At 39.4% G+C, this 15,959-nt stretch overlaps 1 protein-coding gene and 1 long non-coding RNA gene across 10 annotated transcripts in view; one reads left to right on the plus strand and one right to left on the minus strand.

Moving 5' to 3' along the window:
* Positions 1 to 15,959, minus strand: part of Alk (Anaplastic lymphoma kinase) — a 374,422-nt gene that overhangs the window by 42,056 nt on the left and 316,407 nt on the right. For 6 of the 8 annotated variants that reach the window (XM_072301305.1, XM_072301308.1, XM_072301306.1 and 3 more), the window contains one exon: positions 15,662 to 15,763. In XM_072301305.1, coding sequence (XP_072157406.1) covers positions 15,662 to 15,763 — 102 coding nt within the window. Of the gene's footprint in view, positions 1 to 12,170; positions 12,566 to 15,661; positions 15,764 to 15,959 lie in introns of those variants that run through there. The other 2 variants (XM_072301313.1, XM_072301317.1) reach the window with 2 other exon arrangements.
* LOC109040614 (uncharacterized) lies at positions 6,311 to 12,190 on the plus strand. Of its 2 annotated transcripts, none has more exons than XR_011900013.1 (4): positions 6,311 to 8,245; positions 10,756 to 10,918; positions 11,378 to 11,474; positions 12,052 to 12,190. It is a non-coding gene; the product is annotated as an uncharacterized lncRNA (long non-coding RNA). The 2 variants fall into 2 exon arrangements; XR_011900015.1 differs by having other exon boundaries at positions 10,759 to 10,918.

Genomic DNA, 15,959 nt, shown 5'->3' on the forward strand with positions numbered 1-15,959 from the left:
TTTTCCTTCTAGAAAAGTTCAGATATTTTAGATTAAATTGCGTACAAAATTGTCTAAAAATTTTGGAGAGTAATATTCGCAATTTTCCCTGTAAATTTGGTTTTTATCGGAGGAAACTTAGCAACGTCTGAAGGCTAATATGGCGTTCTTTCTTAGCACGGCAGAGCAGCTTTGCAACTCGGCGGCAAAGCTACGAGCCTCTCCCATCATGACTGTTTTGTGGTTTGAATTCTTGACAGGATGTGGGAGATAGTTTGTAGCAAAAATATTTTCACCTTCAAACTACTTTTATTGAAGGTACATTCACACTGTCACTCTAATAGAGCGGATGATGAGCTTACTTCAAGAGAAATTGGATGAAATTTCTGGCGAGTCAGTGTTTTTGAACTTTTCCCTTATTCCTTCATTTTTCTGTCGAAGAAAAACTGCGAAGTGAAAATGGCTACCCATGTGCATTTGCGTCTATACTTCTCACAATTTCTTTATAATAGATTCTCATCAGACCGATACTTGAATATCCGAATCTGCTGAAGTGATCATATCATTGTGGTAGGTCCCAGAGTTTGACCCGATTGAGTATTTATTAATGTTACATAGCAATTATATTAATGTAGAATAGTGGGAGGTAAAAATTATCCAAGTGACCCAATCAGACGCTGGCATAGTGGTGGCTTATTCAACTTTAATAATCTGGATCGTTGACCTAATAAGCTTGAATGAGCTAGCATGTTGGGCCGTTCAATTTTAATGCTCTTAATGATTCAGCTACGATAAGCCTGATCATTGGCCCAATGAGTTTGAATAAGCCGATTAATTGAATCATTCAAATTGAATGATCCTGATCGTACAAGTTGAACGATCCAACAAGTCGGCACATTCAAATTGAACGATCCAACAAGTTGGCACATTCAAGTTGAATGATCCAATGGGCCAGCGTATTCAAGCGCATTGGGTCAAAGATCCGGATCGTTCGACTTGAACGATCCGGATCATTCAAGTTGAATGATCCAACGAGTCAGCGCATTCAAGCTCATTCGGGATCATTGATGCTCATTGAAGAATCATTCAAACTCATTCAGGATCATTGAAAATCGAACGATCCTGAATGAGCTTGAACGATACATTTTTTCTCGGGATGGAAAGCAACGTGTACCGGAACGTGTAATTCTACGTGGATGTCCATGTATTAAGTACCGTTTCCGGAACGTTCCCGTGTAAACGTTGTCAGCGACAACGTTTACAGGAACGTTTCAGTGTCCACGTCGCAGGAACGTTGCAGTGTCTACATTGTAGGGACGTGGCAGTGACTACATTGCACGGACGTGCAGTAACATTAGAATCCATTTTATTCGCAAAACATAGTGTGGCATTCATTTTTGGGCTTTTCACAGTTTGTGCGTCTCTTTCCCTCCTAACGTAGACCACAGTTGCCACACTTCGGACATTTTCCAATTTCTATGATTTTCAAGAAATACCTTACCGCTTAAAAATGGATGTAACTTTGCTAAAAGAAGTACGTGCAACCAAGTTAAGTCGAACAGAAGTATGTTTATACAATTTGTTTGGTTTCATGATTTCTCTCGATCTGATTCGTTTCCCTACAGTTTTTTTTGGCATTGATATGTCCAAGTATCTGATGTAGATCACCAGGAGTTCATCATTTCCCAATTTTGAGGTCAACTTCTTTTGAATTTGGTCACAAAACCAACCTTTAATACTTCAGGTCACTGACTCTAACAGCCTACTTAAAGCGCCCTCGCCTAGATCATAAACCTTGATCTTTGACCCTCACCTTTGACCTAGAAGGTCACTGTAATTTATGTGCCCACACAGAAAAATACGAGGTCTGTTAGATTAGAAACCGGATTTTGGTCATAACTAGCCCACAATGCGTCCGATTTAGGTTTTCTTGAGCTTTCCTGATAGCTGGAAATATACTTAAGAACGCCACGTTCACAGATTTTGTTTATTTTGATCAGTGTTTATTCTGTGTCATCTTGAATACGAGTAAGTCAGGTGCGTTTTGCGATTTTAGTGTGATGACCAGGGAAGTCAGCTCGGGAGTTTCCGTAGCGTCTCGGGCCAGAGCGAGAGATAACATTGCATCTGTCCTTTTTTACAGCTAGAAACACTTGTTTTCCCGGCGGCAGGGACAGTACGCTGATTCAGCATCCCCCACTGCTGGCCCGCGGCGCTCCGGAGGCGACGAGGACCCCCGGTCGCGACTGCAGATCTAGGTGGACGAGAGCTTCCGTGGCGCACGGAGCTCGACCTCGGGATAGATTTTCTTTGTAGGATTTGACGAGTAAGATTGAAAGGAGCGTCCGTGAGAGTCGGAGCTGGTTTTGTAGGATTTGGTCGGTTACGTCGGATACGTTGGTTGATTTTGTCTGCGTAGGACTTAGTAGATTTTTCTTGGTTTCACTATCGCCTTCAACGGTTAGTTTTACCCCTCCTTTATTGGTCGTTATTTTTCCTATCTTTTTTTATTCTCGACTTGCTAGTCTTCTCTTCTTTTTTTGTTCTCCATTGTCAAGTTTTATCTAGCTCCCCCTGTATCTTTTGAATACAATATTTATTTAGTTTACACACATCAAGTCTCTTTCACTTTGTTCATTCTGACTCTTCCCATAGTTCTTTTTTTCTCTCTTTCCCTCTCTTTTGACTAAGAGCAAGAGGCACGGTCTGGCCGTTGTCTTGATTGGTCTGGCCAGTCAGCTTTTAGTCCCTTACCTTTACTGCTCTTATCTATTCACCTTTTCCTCAGGGCAAGAGGCACGGTCTGGCCGTGTCTTGACTGGTCTGGCCAGTCAGCCCCAAGGGATTTTTCCATTCTTTCTCTCTTTGAAAGGAGAAAGAGGCGCAGTCTGGCTGTTGTCTTGATTGGTCTGGCCAATCATCCCCTTTCAAAAGTTTCTCCTTCACGACTATCCACCTTTTCCTTAGGGCAAGAGGTACGGTCTGGCCGTATCTTGACTGGTCTGGCCGTATCTTGACTGGTCTGGCCAGTCAGCCCTAAGGTAGTTTCCATTATTTTCCGAACAAACGCAAGAGGTACGGTCTGGCCGTATCTTGACTGGTCTGGCCAGTCAGCGTTCGTTCATCATCTTTCTCTTCACTACCCCCTTTTTCTCCCCTAGATCTCTCTGTCCTCCAGAGGGGGATATTATCTTTTTTTCTTCTTTCTTTTCTTTTTTTTTGGCCGCCACAAATCTGGTGGAGGCTAGCCGGTCGTTTGGAATTTCTACGTTCCGAACCGTCCCGTCTCTTTTTCTTTCGTAGCCAAGCGATCCTCTGCTCTCCAGTTGCCATTTCTGTAGTTTTAGAGTTTTATTTAAAAAAAAAAAAAAATTCCTCCCCCCCCCCTTTTAGCCCCGCCAATTAATTTTGTTTTTTTTTCCTTCTCACGCCCTGCCCCTCTCTCCATAGTAATAAGATTTGTCTTCATTTTTCTCCCCTTTCTTCCTTCATTCATTCCGATTTTCCATCGCCACTTTATCTTGCCCTCGTTTCCTCTTGATAAGTTGGTTGCTTCATTTAAATGCGAATTTACTATGTGCTGCCCTGCCCTGCCTTTTCCTCTCTCTTTTGCTTCCTTTGAAATTCCTTTCCCCTCTTAATAGTTTTTAATTCCGTCCTAGAGCACACGTCCATTGCTGTCCAGGGAGATGCATAGTTTGGTTTTATTCATGCATTTTATTTGCCCCCCCCCCTTCTTCCTTTAAAAGTACAGGACAGAAGCAACCCTTCCATCAATCCATGGCTAATACCGCTCCTTTCAGAGCGCCAGCGTTCGAAATACCTTCATGTTACAGCCCAGACCCAGGAGAGGTAGACGACTTCCTTTTCGCATTAGAAACAGAGAAAACGCAAAACAATTGGGACGATGCAACCGTAAAAAAGTACTTCTTCCTGTCCCTAAAATCAAAAGCCCTCTCTTTGTATCGCGCCGAGCAAGACGCCCTCCAGGCCAAAAATTGGGAAGACCTTAAAGAAACATTTAAAAAAAATTTCCGTCTGCACCCTGAATACGAGAAAAAAATAATAGAGCCCAAAATTTTCCCCGCCAAGTTGACGAGCGACGTATTACTAGACCCCGGGGACTTTTATATATGCAAACTACATGACTCAGATTTGCCACTGCTCCCCCTCGAAACAAAAAATTGCTACACATTTCGCCCCTTCGAAAACACATTTCCAGTACAATTTCTCTCGATCGTCGACTATCAGTTCAGCCAACAGTTTCAGTTTGAGGTCTTCATCGAAAACCTTCACAGCACTGAGTCCGTCCGATTGAGTGAAGGGTTAACAGTTGGTTTCTTCGAACGTTCGTGCGATCACCCCAAAAACACAATCCTCACGGAAGTCACCACCACCTCATTGACACCAATTCCTCCCAATAACTTTGAATTTCAATTGCCATCTTTGAAAAAACCCAGTGTTCAGAATGACACACCGTATGGAACATCGCTCGAAGCCAGCATTTCTCGGCCAATATTGTGCACACCAACACTTGGTGAAATTCTACCCGTCTCCTACGAAGGAACTTATACCGCAACGCTCAGCAAAATCAGCGAGCATCCTTCACAATCGTCTGACACAACTTCACTCAATTTTGATTCGGGCTCAGATTCCACCGAGCCCATAGTCGGTGACACCGACGAAATGACGTCATTATCCTCTACGCCTCATGTATTTCTTCCTTCTTCCGTATTTTGCCCCACCGCTGATAGAATTAAGCCCGATAATATGCCCAATAATTATGTCTCAGAGCAAACACCTACCTTTCCTTGCGTGCCTATTACAAAACCGCAATCTTACGAGTCAATAGCCTGCGACCCACCTTTGCTCATTGCCGAAAACGACTTTCCACGTTATGTACCCATGACTCAACCTCAGACGTCCGCAAGTAACGTCCTAGGAACAGCAATTACGTCAAAAACTGCAAAAATCCAACCTATATCAAACAATAGCACCAGTTCGAACTTCCAAAATCCCATCCCTGCAGCGGTAACGGCTCCAAACATCCGAGAACTTAAGGACAATCGAAATTCATCGAACTTTTTAACACGTCCCGCTCATCGCATAAGACGCAGAAAAATGGTCAAACCACCCGCATTTCGTCGTAAACTCATCGCTAGCCACGGAGATTTGTGTGAAATACATTCAAAAATTATCCGTCACACTTATTTACGCCCAAAGTCTCATTTCCTCTCCCAGGACCCCCTCCTTTTCAAAAAAGGGTACCAACCTCGAGACAATCTGGAATTTAATCGATTACGCATACTGAATGAACTTTTCTTAAATACGCACAAATTTAAATACCGAACCCCAGAACACGCTAATTTGGAAAACCTGATGTGTACTTATCTGATATCAGACTATCCTTGCCCTGAGCCACTCTCTTGCCCTACTTTAAATGCAGATCTCTAATGAGCCAAATTACTACTCTCTTCCTTATTCTAATATTTACGAATAATTTTTTATAAAATCATACGATAGTTTAACTCTTTAGCCGACCACCACGGCCGAAACCCACCCCTTCTGGGGGTGGTAGTGCGAAACGGGTGGGAGTTGAAAACCCTAGATTCTGGATTGTACCAGGATCAGTGAGCAAAAGAGTTCAAATGCCATAATTCCACGGAAATCCGCGATCCGGGAAAAACTATTGACCCACAGAGTCCTTAAAATAAGATAATAAACTTGATTTTTATTTATTTTCCTATCTTTATTACAACTCTTAAAATTAATTACTATGAATTTTATTTTATTTTCAAATTTATGTTGTTTCCTTTCAACATGTTTTCATTTTTTTTATTTTTTTATATTTTGCTTTGCTTGGTAATTATTTATGAAATTATTAAAAAATGTAGGGGTCCTTTGCGAATGAAAATCTAAAAGCATAATTATAAGTTTAGGTTAAGTTAATCATAAGTTTTTGGTTATAAGAGTTTTTCAGTCGATTCTTGTTAACTTATCCATTGAAAATCCTCAATGTTCAATTATTTCTGAATTAGGTTCAATGAGGGGAAACAGCCCCCCTCACCCCCACCTTTCTCCTACCTAAAATGTTCTTTATTCTGGCACTCTTTTGAATCCTTCTTTACAAACTCTTTCTCATTCTTGTCACCCTGAGACCACTGAATTTAAAAGATTTATCCTAGAAATTTCTAGCAAATTATTCATCTTTACGCTCACTACGTCATATACAAAACGCGTGGAAACTCTGAAGACCAAAGTCAGTATTCAAAGTACTTTTCAAAATCATGAATAATTCCAATTTCAACAATTCAATTTTCATCCCCGTTTCTCCCCCCCCCCCCCCCAAGTACATTACCTCTCCACCAAGGTAAAGTCACCCTCACAGTTTGAGATTCCATCACATCTCGTTCTAATTTCATCTAACTCAACGACGTATTTGCAATCTCCGCACTCAGCTGGGCCCGGAGAACCCGAAAAGTGCAAAGATCGCATAGACGGCATAGAGCTTTAGACACCATTGCTGGAGCAGCATCAAAATCGGGGACCATGCTGGGAAATCTCCTATTGGCGCCCCGATTTCGGCTTCACATGGCCACTACTGATCCGAACAGACCTATCTATGGGTCCATAAAAACATAGATTGGTGGACGCCCCCTCTTTACCCTCCTCTTCGACAAAAAACTTACCACGCGTTTAAAGGCATGCGAAGTATGAAGATGAACGATATACCACTCAAGTACGTTAAAAATTTTTTATTTTTTTCCCTCTTTCGGTGTTTTCTCCTTTTTTTTCCCATTTCATTGCTCAGAAGTCTCAGGTATGTTAAAAATTTTGCAGTGTTTCCCTTTTTTTCTTTTCATCGCTCAAAAGTCAAAAAGCCGCGTGTTAAGCCGCTTCTAAGTGCCACTTTTGAAAAAGTCTGCATCCCATGTAGTAAAATTTTAAGTTATTTAAAGCTTATTGACTTATTAGTTATTTGCAGAAAACTTACTTACTTAACTTTACTTTAAGTAAAGTTTACTTAAAGTAAAGTTAAGTTAAGACACTCCTAGGGAAGATAATACTTCTCGGATGTGATCAAATCAAAATGTGAAATTTTGCTTATTTTCCTGTACAGTTTGTTGTTGTACAGTTTTTTCAGAATAATAATAGAAGTAGTAGTCATAAATAGAAATGTAAGTAATAGTCTTGCCAATAATAGTCTTTTAATTAATACACCTGAACATGCATTGTTTGACATTTTACCATCTTCATTTACCTGTAACCTGTAATCTAACCTGTTCTTCAACCTGTAATCACACTCGTGACCGTAAGCTAGTAACTCGTTAGCACGACAACAGTGCCTTTTGCAAACATTTTCGAAAAATCTTTATGTAATGTCCTTATGTAATCCTTTTTGTAATTTGAGTCTTAATTGATTTCCTTCTTTTTAATGTCATTTTCAGTTTTTTTTTTTATTTTTTGGTGTTGAAATTAGCTAACTCTAGTGTCATATTTTTCTTGACAATTGACAACAGTGCCTTTTGCAAACATTTTCGAAAAATCTTTATGTTATGTCCTTATGCAATCCTTTTTGTAATTTGAGTCTTAATTGATTTCCTTCTTTTTAATTTCATTTTTAGTTTTTTTTTATTTTTTGGTGTTGAAATTAGCTAACTCTAGTGCCATATTTTTCTTGACAATTGACAATTTCAGTCTCAAGTATTCTTATAAATCTTTTTGTAACAGTGTTTAGCTGTAACAGATTTAGTAATAACATTCTAATGTACAAATAACGACTAAAAGAGGAGAAACCTAACTCAGTTCTTAAAGCTTAAGACCTAAAGATTTGGGGACGAATCTCGATCAAAGGAAGGGCATGTGATGACCAGGGAAGTCAGCTCGGGAGTTTCCGTAGCGTCTCGGGCCAGAGCGAGAGATAACATTGCATCTGTCCTTTTTTACAGCTAGAAACACTTGTTTTCCCGGCGGCAGGGACAGTACGCTGATTCAGCATCCCCCACTGCTGGCCCGCGGCGCTCCGGAGGCGACGAGGACCCCCGGTCGCGACTGCAGATCTAGGTGGACGAGAGCTTCCGTGGCGCACGGAGCTCGACCTCGGGATAGATTTTCTTTGTAGGATTTGACGAGTAAGATTGAAAGGAGCGTCCGTGAGAGTCGGAGCTGGTTTTGTAGGATTTGGTCGGTTACGTCGGATACGTTGGTTGATTTTGTCTGCGTAGGACTTAGTAGATTTTTCTTGGTTTCACTATCGCCTTCAACGGTTAGTTTTACCCCTCCTTTATTGGTCGTTATTTTTCCTATCTTTTTTTATTCTCGACTTGCTAGTCTTCTCTTCTTTTTTTGTTCTCCGTTGTCAAGTTTTATCTAGCTCCCCCTGTATCTTTTGAATACAATATTTATTTAGTTTACACACATCAAGTCTCTTTCACTTTGTTCATTCTGACTCTTCCCATAGTTCTTTTTTTCTCTCTTTCCCTCTCTTTTGACTAAGAGCAAGAGGCACGGTCTGGCCGTTGTCTTGATTGGTCTGGCCAGTCAGCTTTTAGTCCCTTACCTTTACTGCTCTTATCTATTCACCTTTTCCTCAGGGCAAGAGGCACGGTCTGGCCGTGTCTTGACTGGTCTGGCCAGTCAGCCCCAAGGGATTTTTCCATTCTTTCTCTCTTTGAAAGGAGAAAGAGGCGCAGTCTGGCTGTTGTCTTGATTGGTCTGGCCAATCATCCCCCTTTCAAAAGTTTCTCCTTCACGACTATCCACCTTTTCCTTAGGGCAAGAGGTACGGTCTGGCCGTATCTTGACTGGTCTGGCCAGTCAGCCCTAAGGTAGTTTCCATTATTTTCCGAACAAACGCAAGAGGTACGGTCTGGCCGTATCTTGACTGGTCTGGCCAGTCAGCGTTCGTTCATCATCTTTCTCTTCACTACCCCCTTTTTCTCCCCTAGATCTCTCTGTCCTCCAGAGGGGGATATTATCTTTTTTTCTTCTTTCTTTTCTTTTTTTTTGGCCGCCACATTAGCATGCGATCACTGACAGAGCAAAGATTCAACACTAAATTTTGTTTTCAGCTCGGTATACCTTGTACCGAAACTTTTGGTATATGCTAAGAAAAGTTTACCATGATCATTGTATGAGATGTTCCCACTGTTTTGAATGGGTTAAACGATTCAAAACTGGTCAGGAGTTCGTTAAAGATGAGGAGCGTGGGAATAATCGACCCTCAACGGCGACTGACATTTGTCACGTGGAAGAAATGCGGGCAAAAGTGCTCGAAAATGGTCGTTTCGAGCTTGTTGAACAAAGTCATATTTCTGAAGGCTCTGTACATACAATTTTGATAGAATATGTAGACACGCATCGAGTTTCAGGTACACTTGCCCCTTGATTGTCGTCCTTTGAACGAAAATCCAACCAAATGTCAAATTACCTTTAGCTGCTTGAACGTTCTAACAATGATCCTACATTTTTGGATAGGATAATTTTCGGTGACAATACTTTAGTGTACGGCTACGATATGGAGACGAAACTCCAATCGTCCTTGTGGGTTGAAAAATGTTGTGCAAGACCGAAAAAAGAGAGACAAGTTCGGTCAAACATAAAAATCGCAAAACACCCTTGAGGTTGCCTTACTTCAAGCCACATACCAACGAAGCTAATTACGATTTTTCAAATTTGTGAACGTAGCGTTCTTAAATATATTTTCAGCTATCAGAAAAGCTCAAGAAAACGTAATTTGGACGCATTGTAGGCTAGTTATGACAAAAATCCGGTTTCTAATCTAACAGACCTCGTACAAAGTTGGTGTTCCCTAGTAGCAGAACAAATTTTTGTTTTTCTAAAAAAAGTATAAAAAACGTATCTGTTATCTAAATGATCGTTTTATATAAAAAAACGTGTAACGTTTATTTTAAAAAAAATCCAAGTTCAGACCTGACCGTAATATATGAAAAATGATAAGAGCTAGATAAGGTGATGTTTTTTTTTACACACATTTTTTATTTTTGTATATAACGCATACATACGAAAGTGTTAAAAGTGAACATTTTTATGTGACGATTATATAAAAAAATAGGTCATCATTTTCGTGAGCTTTTCGCGAATCAGAGGAATTTTTAGTATGTTCGCGAAAAGCTCACGAAAATTATAACATTTTTTTATATAATGGTTACATAAAAATGTTCACTTTTAACACTTTTGCATGCATACATTATATTAAAAAAATTAACTTTCGTACATAATATTTATCTTTTCCTTCTGTGGTTCTGCTACTAAGGTTTCGCGAATAAGAAGATTTTTTAGCACGTTTGCGGAAAGCTCACAAAATTATGACTTTTCTTTATATAATGATGATTACATAATATTGCTCACTTTAAACACTTTCGTATGCATGCGTTATATAAAAAAAATTAACTTCCGTACATAATCTTTATCTTTTCCTTCTAGGGTTCTGCTACTAGGGAACGCGCACATAATCAGTGAAGTGTCAAGATAATATTTCTGAGTGTAGAATTAGTATAATGCCAGTTTACACTGGCACACTGGCTGGCTGGCTGGCTGGTTACACTGGCTGGTTTATGCTAGCATTTCACTCGTCAGTGTATAGCTAGTATAATGCTAGCTACATACTCGTGAGTGAATAGCTAGTATAATGCTAGTTATACACTCGAGAATGTATAACTAATGTAATGCTAGCGTAATGCAATTCTGTGTGCAAATCACATTATGCTAGCTATACACTCACGAGTGTAATGCCAGCATTACACTCATTTTTAGCAGGGCAGCGGGGGTGCGGCGGCCAGCGACGCAGAACGTTCCACTCAACCTCAACCGTCGATCAGCCTGTGGAAGTGCTCGATTTTAAGCGATCCGCGCTCAAGTTTCCGCTTGTAACTTCAGAAATCGGAAGAAATTGGATAAAAACTAATGATTCTGAAAGGTGAGGATACGTAGATTTGCAAACCGATTTGTGTACAAGTCTGGAAATTTTTTAAAATCTCTTTTTGAAGTTGGAATTTTAGGATTTTCACTATTCGATTTTGAATTCGCGCTCTAACTCCCAAGACATCTCCAATCCCAATCCCCTCCCCCCAATCATCACCACAGACCTAAACGAAAAACCTACGTCTGTATTAAATTGTTTTAACAAAAAACTGCACCGGAAGTCATCTCGGAAACAGGAGCATTATTTGTACACGCTGTGCCGTCACCTCTTTTTTTGCATTTCCGAAACACTCGTTGCTCTAGGGTAGCTTGGGGTTTAGTGGGCAAGGCGGATTAACTGAACACTCGACCTAGCTGCCACCTAGTGGGCATACTCAGAACCAACTACGCGTCAATTTCATCAGATTATACTAGAATACCTTGCGCCGAGTTGATAATCTTTGTTTTTTTTTAGATCATGTTTACAAACGTGTTTCGTGGGGCGAAAAGTAAATTCCCGGTGCTGTGAACTGAAGCCCAAATGACATATCTGGCTTTTGAGGAAGGTTTTGGTGAGTGCTTTATTGTTTCATCTATAGTTTTATGTACTGTTTCCAGTGATTACTTTGGTAATTATTCCAATTGAGTACTATTTATGATTTTTTTCTCTGAAATTCCGAAATGGGGTTAACTGAACACTACCAAATGGGATTAAAGAGGGCATTCCCAGTTAACCCCATAGATAACAAGTAAGCCAAAACATTCTCTTAAACATTTTTTTTTTAATTGCAGTATTTTAACAACTAAAAGGAGCAAAAGGATAACCAACCATGGGGCCTATTCAGAAGTCATTGAAATAAGTTTTCCGTGTCTCTTAGTAAAAATTTATTTAATATAAGTATTAAGACAAACAAAACATCATCCTCAGATGTATTTCTCTAATTTTCAAGACTTTTCCACTTGTTCATTTGACTTAATAAAAGTTTCCTCTTTCAAAAGTATGCTTTTTCGTCTTAGTGTCCAGTCAACCCACCCCCAGTGCCCAGTTAACCCACCCCACGGGGGTAACTGAGCACTTTCCCATTTTTTACAAAATCAAAATTTTGACCATTAAGAAATTTAAAAAATGAAACATACTATTTTTTGCAGGTACCTGACTTTATACTGAAGACATTGGACTTTTTTGTTAGCATAAACATTAATACACATTAATGTAACACAATATACAATAAAATTAAATTATACATACAATTAAATGTATATTACGCTTGTACTGTTTGGTTTGGAGCCCCTGTTTATGCGTCAGGTTCCAGCACCTGAAAGTTTACAGTCTTCAGAAGTCACCGAAAATGTCCAGTCCACCTCAGTCACCGATAACGTGCAAGTTTCACCAGTCGAAGGAACCTTGCATTCTACGTTAATTATTGAAAATTCTCAGTCAACGCCGATTGATGAAGTATCAAGTTCAACCCCTGGAGTCAGTCATCACACGCCGAACAAAGAAAGAGAAGCTTCGGCCAGCTCCTCTTCATATAAGTCTACATCATATTCAAGTTCATCCACTGAAATGTTATTCCAATCACTATCGTCTGTGTGTAAATCAAAAGGGCCACCAGAGACAGTCATCACTACAAAAAGCCGGAGAGTGATTCCGCCAAAACGTCTAGAATTGTGATCTTTTCATATTAAAATTTTCTTTTTAATAGTTTCTCTATAATTTTGACAAGCGCTCCTCATTATCAGTACATTTTTTAATTCTCTTGGAAGCGTGTTAAATAATACAAAGCACATGGGGCAGCACTGTTGCCTCTCACTTTATAAAGAGGGTGGCCCTCTAGTCCACCACACCAATAAATGCGGGTCTTCGTGCATTCTAGCATTCATCCCAGCTCATATCTTTCTTTCAGCCCTTCCTATTTTCTCTTTTTTCAACACAGCCTGGATCTCATGCCTCGTAATTTTTAGCTTTTTCCAGATTTGGAATATCTTTACAATGCAGAAAACTCAGTTAAGTTGATAAGAAAAGGCTTCAGTTGAAGCTTTATTTGAAACTCTCACTTCCGAGGATTTTAGCAAAACAGTAGTGGTCATATGGGAGGAACACTTTCGTTTATGTCTCAAAGCTGAAAGAAAGTACTTTAAAAAGAAAGAGAAAGCCCAGAATTGTGAAAAAGCTTAAAATGAGATCCAGGCTAAAGGGGAGATGTGAAAGGATCGTAAACTCTTATTTTTTCTTCTTAAAAAGAGGTCTTTGAATTTAGTATAGTCCTAAAGCTTCCTTTAAACCTTAGATGACAAACCGGGTCTACGAGGCCCGGTGGCTCCTTATTTTTCGCGCCACGGCAGCTGTAATTTTCCGAGAAGTATGCCCCTCACAAAAAGCTCTACAAAAACCCTCAAAAACATATTTCTTGAAAAGAAATTTTTTTTTTAGGCTCAGCAATTTTTTCATGTCCACCCCTAGAATGACTAATCCGAGCCTACAAGGCCCGTATTGAGAATATATGGTTATTTGATAGCTGCGATGCTTTTTTCTCTGTTTTTTGAAGAATTTAATGATTGCCATACTTCGTCTTCTATGACCAAGATCCCAAATCCCCTATTCACCCATAAACTGCCCCCCTCTCCCTCTAAAGCTCCCCCTCCCCCTCTAAAGCTCCCCCTCCCCCTTTAAAGCTCCCCCTCCCCCTCTAAAGCTGCCCCTCCTCTCCCCAGTCCCCTCAGATCTAGGAGCCTCTCATATAAACACATGTTAATATCTTTTTTGAGAATTTGAGGAAATTACATTGCAGAAACATTGTTACCTCTATAAATATACTTGATTTTGAAAGGGAGGAGGCAACCTTACCCACCACTATCCCCCTCTCTTCCGGTAGCCGGTAGCCAATAAAATAAGTACCTACTTTCCGATTTGTTCCTTTCAAAGTTTTGCACTTAGAAGATTTATTTTTTCAATTTCGTAAAATTTTTGGTTGTTATTTAATGGATACTCCTACATTATTTCAAATTCGACAAGTTGAGGCAAATTTTGGATATTACAGTGAATTATAAGATAAACGCGGGACAATTCACCGTATCACAAGAAATACCTAAAATTATAACTCGTAAAAACTCTTAGATCGTCAAAAAGTAAAATTAGATAAAGAATAATGATCGCAGTAGTAGGGGGACGCACAAAACACGGAAAAAGACGGACAATATACAAAAGTAGGAAAAATTTTAGGAAAAACAAAACATATTACAACAACATATAACAACGTATGGCATATTCATCCTATGTGTATGCTTACTAAATCGTCAAAATGCTGTAAAATATTAAAAAATTACGGAGATCAACGCGGAACAAGGTGCTTATATTCATAGAATTTTGTGCGACCCCTCCCGTCAAAAAATGGAAAAATCCAAAATTAAAATTTTTCAAAAAATGTGATGAGCCATAACTTTGTCAATAATTAACCGATTGTCAATTTCTTATACTCGATAGAAAGGTCATTTTTTGTTCTTTCATTTATAAAAAAAGTTCAACTTGTTTACTGGAACCGTTCAAAAGTTATGGCTAAAAGTTGAATTTTCTTTGACCCCCCGCCACCTCCGCCGGGGGCCCGGATCAAAAAGTCCACCATTTTTGAACATCTCTAACCTTCCTTTGCAAAAGGTGAAGGTATGACAAGATTCCGTTCCGGGCCCAATTCTTGAGGGGGATGCATATACCTCTTCCTCGTGAAGTTTCCAATGGTTTTCCTGAGGTTTTGCTGTAATTGTTGTTGCTGAAAAGTAGTCATGGAGGTAATATACTGTCTAAGTACTGTCAAAGCACCATGCGCTATTTTCTTACAATTAAACGGTAACGCCTAAACATATTCACTGTATCGCAAGAAGCACCTAAAATTATAAGAATAATAAGTAAATAATAAGTCTGATTTTCTTGACCTTCATTAATTTATTTTATGTTCTGTTTTTCCTACAATTTTCCCTACTTTTGTATATTGTCCGTCGTTTGTCCGTGTTTTGTACGTCCTCCTATACTACTGCAATCATTATTCTTTATCTACTTTTACATTTTGACGATCTAAGAGTTTTTACGAGTTAATTTTAGGTGTTTCTTGTGATACGGTGAATTGTCCCACGTTTATCTTATAATTCACTGTAATATCCAAAATTTGCCCCTACTTGTCGAAAAATTTGAAATAATGTAGAAGTATCCATTAAATAACAACCATAAATTTTAGACTTCTATTTTCTTTTCACGAAATTAAAAAAATAAATCTTCTAAGTGCAAAACTTTGAAAGGAACAAATCGGAAAGTAGGTACTTATTTTATTGGCTACCGGCTACCGGAAGGGAGGGGGATAGTGGTGGGTGAGGTTGCTTCCTCCCTCTCAAATTCAAGTATATTTTTAGGGGTAACAATGTTTCTGCACTGTACCTTCCTCAAATTCTCAAAAAAGATATAAACATGTGTTTATATGAGAGGCTCCTAGATCTGAGGGGACTGGGGAGAGGAGGGACAGTTTAAGGGTGAATAGGGGATTTTGGACCTTGGGTATGGAAGAGGAAGTATGAAAATCATAAAATTCTTCAAAAAACAGAGAAAAAAACATCGCAGCTATCAAATAACCGTATATTTTCAATACGGGCCTCGCAGGCCCGGGTTAGACATTCGTGTAGGTAAAAACGGGGTCTAAGTGTCATCTTAGGGTTAAAAAAACTGTCATCGATAGAAATAGATTTAAGGAAAGCTTTAGCAAAGAAGTCATACCAAACGTCAGTCTTCGAGGTGAAAATGCCATCTAAGAAAGCTTCAGGGGGCATCCATTTGATTGGTAACATAGCTTTTCCGCCTTTCCTGTAATAATCGGCCCTAAAAAACAAAATAATACAACAAAATGAGTTCACTCATTCATACTTAAAGTACACATTTTTAGAGTCGATGCAACATACCGTGGTAGGTATATTGGTAAAGTTTTTGCGGAGATATCTCAAAATAACGCAAAAGTTGAACGGGTTTGTGTAAGATACAGTAGTGGCTCCCATTTTCGTTGTTGGAGATCTCTTTA

This window comes from Bemisia tabaci, chromosome 1, assembly GCF_918797505.1.
Source record: "Bemisia tabaci chromosome 1, PGI_BMITA_v3".
NCBI lineage: Eukaryota > Metazoa > Arthropoda > Insecta > Hemiptera > Aleyrodidae > Bemisia > Bemisia tabaci.